The sequence below is a fragment of the Podarcis raffonei genome, chromosome 11, assembly GCF_027172205.1.
Source record: "Podarcis raffonei isolate rPodRaf1 chromosome 11, rPodRaf1.pri, whole genome shotgun sequence".
NCBI lineage: Eukaryota > Metazoa > Chordata > Lepidosauria > Squamata > Lacertidae > Podarcis > Podarcis raffonei.
Window position 1 is genome coordinate 24,715,383 of NC_070612.1, and position 9,835 is coordinate 24,725,217.

A 9,835-nucleotide genomic window follows, 5' to 3' on the forward strand; every position below is an offset into this window, starting at 1 on the left:
TTAACAAACCAGTTTGCAGGATTCTTTGGGGAAAGGCATGACTGTTTAAAATGGTATGATACTGCTTTAAATCTATAGTGTAGATGGAGCCAATGGGAAATGCCCACATGAGGAAAGTGGATGGGTGAAAAGCCAGGAGCTAGTATGTTCTTCTAGGGAGCAGTTTCTCTCATTAAGTTGCTTATAGAATTATACAGGAGCTCAAAACTAGTACAGCTCATCAGCTGGAGTGTTATCCTTTGACCCTAAATCAAATCAAACCACAGACCCAGTTGATAACTTTTGCTCTCTTTTCTCTATCTGTGAAAAAAACAAAGGGCAACTGACCCAAGCCATTATTCTGAAAATAACAAAGCTTAGATTAAGGCTTTAGGCATCATTGATTGCTGTGTAAATAAGCTTCCCCTATGTGTTCCTATGCTATTTAATTCATTTATGAATCACTCGCCATAAAACATCCCAAAGCAATTTAACAATAAAGACTGCAAAAGTAAAAGCAACTAAACTCCCACCTGCCATAATTACTAGGTGCAGGGGGGAGGGGAGAGAAACTGTTTGCAATTGTCCACCAGATGGTGCTCCAAATATATCCATTGTCCTGAAAGTTAAGAAGAAGAACATGCTTTGGTAGATAAGATATAGACCTCCAAAACCACAGCTTTAGTTTACTGCATTGATCTCTGGCAAGTTAATTCACGCTACGGGGACAGCCATACAAAATTATTAAAAAAAAAAATGGCAAAATAATACCAAACTGCTGAACAATTAACACCAAGCACTGCTGAAATCTGAAAGTTCCTTTACATTTTTTTAAAGAAGGGAAACTAGTTGAGAACCATGCTTTGTCACTGCTCTATTCTACATCCTCCTTGAGTGGTTTTGCCAGTCTGGAATGTGATGCTGAACTATGATAATGCTTCTTGCTTGAGCCTTGATGGAAGGTGGAGAGAGAGGCGTGTGTGCGCAAAAGCCTCTGGATTTCTGCATGGCTGGAATGTAGCCAACTGTACAAAGGTTTGAGTCACATATTTTGATCCACCCATTGTTACCTTTGCCCTGCCTTACATTATTCTATAAAAATATAAATTTGTTTCATCTTCTGGTACAGAAGCAGGTAGAACAAATGCCAAGAAGACAAAAGGAAGGAAGGAAGGAAGGAAGGAAGGAAGGAAGGAAGGAAGGAAGGAAGGAAGGACAGTCCAATAAAAGAGAAAAACAATACAGTGGAAACACAATTATTATTTATTAAATTTGTATACCTCCCTTCATACCGGTTCACAGAATAAAAAGATAAGATGATTACTCAGCATCATGTAGATTATGGGAGAAAGCACCACAGGGATACAGTGGTACCTCAGTTTTCGAACATAATCCGTTCCGGAAGGCCGTTCGAGTTCCAAAACCTAAAACTCAATATGGAAAACTCAATACAGAAGCTGCGCTTCCTGTTTGACTTCAAAGGCATGTTCAAAAACTGAAGCATTGACTTCTAGGTTTATGGCATTCAAGTTCAGAAATGTTCATCAATGGAGGCGTTTGAAAACCGAGGTACCACTGTACAAGAAAAATACTGCAAAATATATTTTTGGCTCTATGGGCAGTCACCCTGCTCACTTTTAAATCTGGAACTGCCCAACACTGGAATATGGGCCCTGGAAGACTGGCCACAATGAAATTCAGCCCACAGGTTGTAAAAGGTTTTCCCATTTTGTTTGAAACAGAATAGTTATAGCCTTAATTTTTCATGCTTGATAACACTACTGATAAATACTAACTGGACAAAGAGAGGTTTCGTGTAACTCCTTCCCTAAAAAAATAGCTTCTAGCTTTTTAAAACTACTTTGATACACATTCTGGGAACTTGGGGCGGTGGGGAGGGACACACGTTTAAGATGGGGGAGGAAGCAAAAAAGCAGAAACCGACTTCAACCTAGAGAGGGAAAAGGTTGGTTCAGAAGGGTCAGGGGACCAATCCAGGAAATCAGAAGGGAGTTAGTTTGTTCTTCTTTCATGAAGATTCTGCTGCACCCTGCATAGGGTATGTGTTGGAAGGAGACCTGGATGCACTGAATGAAGGTTCTGCTTTACAACACTTCTAACTGCACGCTAAAGTTAGGGGGAAGGATAACTGCTCAGTTGTGCTTTGTATGCAGGAGGTCTCGGGTTCAACCCCTCTCACCTGCACTTAAAAGGTCAGGTAGCAAGAAAGGCCTCACTGCCAGAGACCATGGAGAGCCACAGGCAATGCAATGCAAAGCTAAATGGCTAATATGTGTGGCACTTACATAACGCCGTGAGCCTATTTCATCATGCTAATGCTCATGAACCTATTTCATCACGGCTGCAGCACAAACAAGCAGGGATCAGCCGCCACGGAATAAAATCCATTATTTTGCAACTTATTACGACATCATTTGTATGACATCATTTGTATGACATCATAAAATGACTGGTACACCCAAGGGAACACAACAGTATAATTATAAAATTACATTATGGCGCTATCTGAAAAGATTAAAGTTCAGCATTGCAAAAATGCAAATACCCAATTGGTCTTAAAGGTAGACCAGTGAGCAGGGACACTTATTTATTCGTTTCAGTATTATAAATTGTTCAATATAAAACATATTGTTTTATTGTATACTGTGTGTTTCATATTGTAACATTCATGTTGTAACACACAGTATTACAATAAAACCAAAGAAAAACGTAAATAAAAGAAGAATCCTGAAATAACATTGTTGGGGATATTCAATGGAGACAACCAAGGATTATTATAGAAACATTTACTTATTGGTTACTTATTAATGGCAGCAAGAATAATGATAGCTAGGAACTGCAAAAGAACAAAGAGTTTAAATGGACAAAATTGGTATAATGTAGTTTCGGACATAGCACTTTATGAGAATCTGATTCAAAACTTTGTGTGGCGAGAGGGCAAGAAACCCAAGAGAATTTCATGGCAAGCTGGTGTCTGTTGATCCAGCACACAAGCAAAGACTCTGTAGGACAAAACTGTACCCGCCTCACTCCATAATATATGGTTGTATTAACGTTTTCCTTCATATTTATATGAGCAGCTTTCATTCTCTATCCATTTTAGTGTCTGTATGAACTTTATTGTTGTTGTTTACATCTGAACTCTTTTTTTTTATTCTTTAAATAAGGAAAACCCATCAGGTAAAGTTGGCTGGCAGAGAATCTCAGGTTTGAAAAGCCACGATACAGTTTTTACAAGACCCCTAAAAACAAGCAAGGATGGCTCCTGCTGAACCGCTCTTGGCAAGAATTCCTCCAGGGAAGGGCCTACCAAGGCTCAGCCCTTTGTAAAGTCTCAATGAACCTCAGTAGCCCGTGACTCATCATCATCATCAACAACATAATAATTTTATTATTTATACCCCGCTCATCTGGCTGGGTTTCCCCAGCCACTTTGGGCAGCTCACCCCAAACCATTTAGGACTTTAAAGCTTAAAACCAGTACTTTCAAATGGAAATAAGCCGGTGCAACTATTACAGAACCAGTATGAGCTCTGACTGCCTAGCCCCAATGACAAGCGGTTGCATTGTATACCACCTTCGGTTTCTCAGGCTGTATTCACACAGCAGTTTATTCTGTTTCCCCAGCATTTCCCTAACTATTAATTTCTGTACTATATTTGAGTTTACACATAACATAAAGACCACTTCCGGAAAACTAATGGTATATAGTGCATGTTTAGCAACCATTCCCATGTTTTTTTGATTCCAGGAAAGAAATCTGTTTGCAATCCCCTTAACCTGGAAAATCGCAGGAGAAAAGTGACAAAGTTTGGTGTGGTGTACGAGTATAAAGTACTTTCTAGCTGTTTACATGGGGGAATCAAGGATGGATTGAAGCACATGTGTGTAGAAAGTATCAACATTGTCCAATGACACAAATTCTTGAGCCACACCATGACCACTGGTGTGAATGTAATTTAGAATGACATAATAATGATAATAAATTTTATTTATACCCCGCCCTCCCCAGCCAAGACGGGCGGCTAACAACCAATAATAAAAACAAGTTGATTAAAATACAATTTAAAAAACAAGATTAAAATGCAACATTAAAACATTAAGATGCAGCCTCTTTACAGGAGGAGAAAGGAAAAAGAGGGGGAGGGAATCAAACTGATTCTAAGCCAAAGGCCAGGGGAAAGAAATCAGGTCCCGCAGGGCCCTGGTCTCATGAGACAGAGCGTTCCACCAGGCCGGAGCCAGTGTTGAAAGAACCCTGGCTCTGATTGAGGCTAATCTACCTTCCTAAGGGCCCGGGACCTCTAGGGTGTTGCTATTTATGGACCTTAAGGTCCTCCGTGGGGCATACCAGGAGAGGGGATCCTGTAGGTATATGGATAAAAAGGTATAACACAGTACACAATACTCCACATGCCCAAATGCACACTCAGTCATCTTCAATGGCAGCCCCACACAGACCATATTACAGTAGTCTAGTTTGGCTGTAACTAGTCTACCATGCATGACAAGGTACTAGATATACTACAGCTGCACAATTCTTAACCATTGTACAAGAGAACTTTGCTTCGTTGAGGAAAATGCAAGATGGCGGCACACGGGGATAAACACGTGTGACTCTTAACGTGGCTCAAGTTGCAGGCATGCAAGAGTCATAAGGCAGGAACTCCAGCCTGCATTAATCTTCTTTGACTCCCTTATCAAAAAGTTTCAGAAAATGCTAAGAAGATGTCAAATGTCAAAACACAGGAAACATCTAAGTCATATTAATGTCAGCCAATTATTTCCTTCATGCTAGAAAGTAATCATTGCCAAGGTACACAAACGTGTAATCTCCTGCCTACATTGACCAAGGATATTATCACATTATTTTAAACTCCTAATTTATTGTAACTGGTGGGTCCAATAACTGTACAGTGGTACCTCAGGTTAAGTACTTAATTCGTTCCGGAGGTCCGTTCTTAACCTGAAACTGTTCTTAACCTGAAGCACCACTTTAGCTAATGGGGCCTCCTGCTGCCGTCGCACCGCTGAAGCACAATTTCTGTTCTCATCCTGAAGCAAAGTTCTTAACCTGAAGCACTATTTCTGGGTTAGCGGAGTCTGTAACCTGAAGCGTATGTGACCTGAGGTACCACTGTACTCTTAATCAATGGATCTCATCCAACACTAATAGGTCATACCAGTTTAATTAAAGACTCTTGGACAATCCATATTTGCTGTTTATACTGCACATTGCTTCATTTTTATGTAAAAATAACCCTTGGGTGTAGTCAAATATTTGATTAAGGTTTTAAAAGCCTTTGCTACATGACCTGTTACCCATTTCCTTTTTATGAAGGCGTGTTTAATGCCTTAATGTTTGCAGTCTACAAATAGCAACCTTTGAGCTTTCAAATGTTATCTGAACACCAACCCCAGTTACTGCCTTGAGCTAGGGCAGGTTGAAAAGCATTTCGGGGTAAGAATTCATCATGGGCTGCCACCAAGCATATATGCAGCCAGAAGCTGTACCCAGTATCAGTTCCATGAATCCCAATTTATTCACTGAGTGGGAAGATTGACAGAAAGCAGACAGCACAAACTGGAACCTTTCCCACCAGAAAGTACATATATAGTAATGATACCTTTCTGCTATACTTCCATTTATCACCTAAAAACTACTTACGAAATTAAAAATGGGGGCTCTCTCTCATTCATACCATTCACACCTGAAGACTGAATTTTACCTTTTTTGAAAATGAACTTCTCTTGCTACACAGAAGCAACAATATGGTAGTCAGTTTTGTATTTAGAAATGTAAAGGTAGCAGGGATGTTTTCATAATTTTTTTCAGAAATTGTGCATTTATCATGGATACTTTTTTTGTATTGCTGCTTGAAAACATGTGTTTCCAAACTTGAAATATAGGTGTGAACAATGTGTACCAAATTAAAAAAAAAAGAACAAGAGTTTAATTTGATAAAAGTTGCAAGAAGCTGCTGCAAAACCACAATACAGTGGATGCTCGGGTTGCGAATGTGATCTGTGCAGGATGCACGTTCGCAACCCGCAGCGTTCACAACCCGCAGCAGCGCATCTGCACACGCGCGGGTTGCGATTTGGTCTTCTGAGCATGCGTGACCTCCAAAACCTGGAAGTAACCCGTTCCGGTACTTCTGGGTTTTGGAGCATCCGTAACCTGAAAAAACGCAACCTGAAGCGTCTGTAACCCGAGGTATGACTGTAGATTACAAAATCTCCTGCAGTTAAGTTTGTCTCCCTCTTTCATATTTCAACCCAAATAACAATTGTATCCAGTTATTTACCTATATAGGTGACCATTGTCCTCAAAATCCTCTTTGCCCCATCTTCCTTTGATATCTTCGATAACATGGTTTCTCAGGAACTTTTTGAGGAGCTGAACTGTTTGGGTGCGGGTCACTTCTGGGCTGAAATTTTGATTGTGCTGTAGCAGTCTGTGTAGCCAGTCAACGGCCTCCGAAGCTGTGAAGCAGCGCTCATAGCTTTTGAAGTGACAGCGGTGCTTCCGTAAAGGCATCCCGCCTCGGAAGAGCTCAATAGTCTCATTCCACTGAGAAGACAATAAAGTATGCAAAAAGATTTACCCCAAGCCAAACTAGTGCTTGTTTGCTCAGACATAGGCAGACCTAGGGAAGGTCAAGGGAAGCAGGTAAAGAAAACTTACTTGGAAGTGGAGGGCTTCATAAATCAGGAAAAGTATTGCCCCCACATACCAAAAAAGTCATTTCTTTATACCCCAAAGCTAAGGGTTTGGGGGGGATTTCTCCTTAAACTACAAGAAATTACCCCCAAAGGCAGTAACTAGCAATTATACTTCGGTGCAAAATACTCTGCAAGCTGATACAACTGAACAACCTCCAAAGAGATGGTTAATTATCCAGACACTGACAAGACAATGTAATTGTAGTATCTCCAAATCTGGAAGAATTGTGTAGTTATTAACCAAATGAAAAACAACAAAGCCAGCGGACCTGATGGGATACCTGCCAAAGTCTTCAAAGTAGGGGGAACTGAACTTACACAAAAACTTCACAAGCTCATCAAAAAAATCTGGGAGAGAGAGGAGAGCCTAGCAGACTTTAGGGATGCCAAAATTATCAATCTGTTTTAAAAAGGTGATAGAACGGGTTGCAGAAACTATCAAGGCATCTTTTTATTAGTGGCAGCCGGCAAAATTTTTGCAAGGATCTTAGCAAACAGTTTTCTAACAATATCCGAGGCTACCCTTCCTGAATCCCAATATGGTTTTCGACCTTCTAGGGGGACAATCAACACGATTTCACAGCTGCAAGAAAAATGTAGAGAACAAAACCAGCCCCTGTAAATGCTGTTCATTGACCTAAGGCCTTTGACACTGTAAATTGTAATGCCCTGTGCCCTTCTGAAAATTGGCTGCCCAGATAAATTTGTGAACATCCTTCAGCTCCTTCACAATAATATGACAGCAACAATCACAGATAACAATGGCTCTCAAAGTGAACCATTCACAGTGGGATCAGGTGTTAAACAAGGTTGTGTTAGCACCCCATCTCTATTTATCATTTTCATTGCCATGATCCTACACTTTTTCCAAAGGAAACTCCCCACTAGAGTAAAAATAATATATCGAACAGATGGAAAGCTCTTTAATCTGAGTAGGCTGAAAGCAAAGATGAAAGGGAGAAACGAGCTAAGAGGAAGGCACGATTGGCAAACCCTCACCATGATCAACTCCCGCCTGGAAACCTATGTCCCCACTGTGGAAGGGCATGTGGATCCAAAATTGGCCTCCACAGTCACTTACTGACTTACTGTTAAGATCGTGTTCGTGGAAGACAATCTTACTCGGCTACAAGTGATCGCCAAAGAACAGAAGATAAAGGTGTGGGGGGATAGAAGGGAAACAAAATGAAATACACTGATATGTGTATGTGTAGTGGACAGCAATGTTAGAAACTCATATATGTAATCTAGGTGGCAAATAGCTCCTTAAACCAGTATTACAGTCACCAAAACTGAATGACTAGTTGCCATTTTGGTGCCAGATGGCTTGAAAGTCCTATTTTTCAATACACCTTCAAGCAGAGCAATACATTTGGTACCAGCTTGGCTGCAGGAATTGCCGGAAGGAGGTGTACAAGGTGCCATCCAACCGACTTAGGTACTCCAGGCTGCATTTGTGTAGGGTTGGTGGTGGTAGAGGCAGAAGATAAAACTCACCTGTGTAGACCACGGCCTGGTTCGCACAATGCACCAAGCCACTAAACACAAGCTGTAGCCAAGAGAAGACTTGGCTCAGCACAGCACAGCAGCAAAACGTACCAAGCAGGGGGAAAGTGGCTGTGTGCTTCTCTCCTGAAGTCTGCAAAATTGTGTCACCTCTTTAGTGTGTTGTGCCAACCATCTACTGCCTTGATGAAAGGTATGTTTATGCAGAGAATGTAACTCCGTTGTGATGGAGACATAATAAAGCAAAGAGAACCTTTGCCCACAGGCCAGCTTTTGATTTCAAAATCCTGGCATGCAAAGAAGAGGGTCTTTTCCACTGAGGCTTCACTGGTCTGGCCCAGGGGGGACAGCAGATAAACTGGAGAATTTTGGCACTTCCGCATGACCTGCTTATTGAGCATGCATCTTTGTTTGTTTGCAGGGAGATTAAATGGTTGCATCAAATCAAGTGTTATCCCAGAGTTTCCACGACATTTTCCCATCACTTGCTTTATCACGAAAATTGTGCAACCTGAATTTATCAGTATGTGATGACATCCCACTCAAAAATAGTGGTATCCTGGAACCAGTCTCTGAATGAGGCAAGTAGGTTGGCTAAAAAAAGCTGCTTCTGCAAGTTTCTGGAATGCTCTCCTCAGGGAGGTTCACATGGCACTTTCATTCTATGCCTCTAGGTGCCAGGTGAAAAGGTTCCTCTTCAAACAGGCCTTTGGCAGATTAACATTCTATGCCCTTTTAAATGTATTTGGGTTTGTTTTGTTCTTATTATGTATTTTGTGTTTTTATTTTATATTTTTATGCTGTGAGCTGCCCTGAGATCTTCAGATAAAGGACAGTATGCAAATTATTAAATAAGTAGAAGTCTGGGAGAACAGAAACTTCAAATTGCAAAGACTGGAGGACTCATGGTTCAGTGCTTTGCTTGCAGGTGGTTCTGGATTTAACTTCTGGCTTCAAGGATCACCTAGTCGTTGATAGGAAGGACCTTCTACCTGAGACCCAGAAGAGCTGCTAACAATCAAAAGCAGCACTGCTGGCCTAGAAGGTCTGATCTGGACTGACATAGAGCATCTTCCTATAGTAATGGTGGAAAACAGGAAATGCTGCCAGCTGCCTCTGTGGTCCTTCTAGAAGGGCAACTCCTGAATAAATGCCACAGCGCGCCTGAATCCCCACGTTCACTGTGGGGACTGGTCGCCGAAGAACGGGATGGCTAGAGTTCTAGCTACCTGGTAGCCCCATTACTCTTGTCCCCAAACTTCCAGTGATGCATTCGTGCGAGGCTTCGTCTGAGATAGGCTCAGCCCTGGAGCAGCGGCAATATGAAGATGAATGCGCCCCCTGAGCATGTGCAAAGTGCGTTTCTCGCTCAGGCTCGCGGGAGCAAAGGGAAGCCGGAGCCTCGGGCAAAGAAGCGCGGCCTCCGCTGAGCCGCCGTTCACTTACCAGCCGGGTGGCGCGGTAGGGCCCAGGCCCCACCAGTCGAGGCTCCATCGGCCGCCACGACAGAAGAGTACTCATCGGCCCGTTTCCACGGCGACCGGCCGACACACTACGCAACCCCCGCGAGGGGAAAAGTTTGAATCAAAGACGCGCGAGTCCT

The 9,835-nt window shown here is 42.0% G+C and overlaps 1 protein-coding gene across 2 annotated transcripts in view; it reads right to left on the reverse strand.

The window, feature by feature from the left end:
• Positions 1-9,835, reverse strand: part of DEPDC1B (DEP domain containing 1B) — a 31,476-nt gene extending 21,641 nt beyond the window's left edge. The window contains exons 1-2 of one of the 2 annotated variants that reach the window (XM_053408118.1): positions 9,679-9,830; positions 6,309-6,574 (exon numbers count right to left, since the gene is read on the reverse strand). In XM_053408118.1, coding sequence (XP_053264093.1) covers positions 6,309-6,574; positions 9,679-9,753 — 341 coding nt within the window. In that variant the 5' untranslated portion in view covers positions 9,754-9,830. Of the gene's footprint in view, positions 1-6,308; positions 6,575-9,678 lie in introns of both variants that reach the window. The other variant, XM_053408119.1, reaches the window with a different exon arrangement.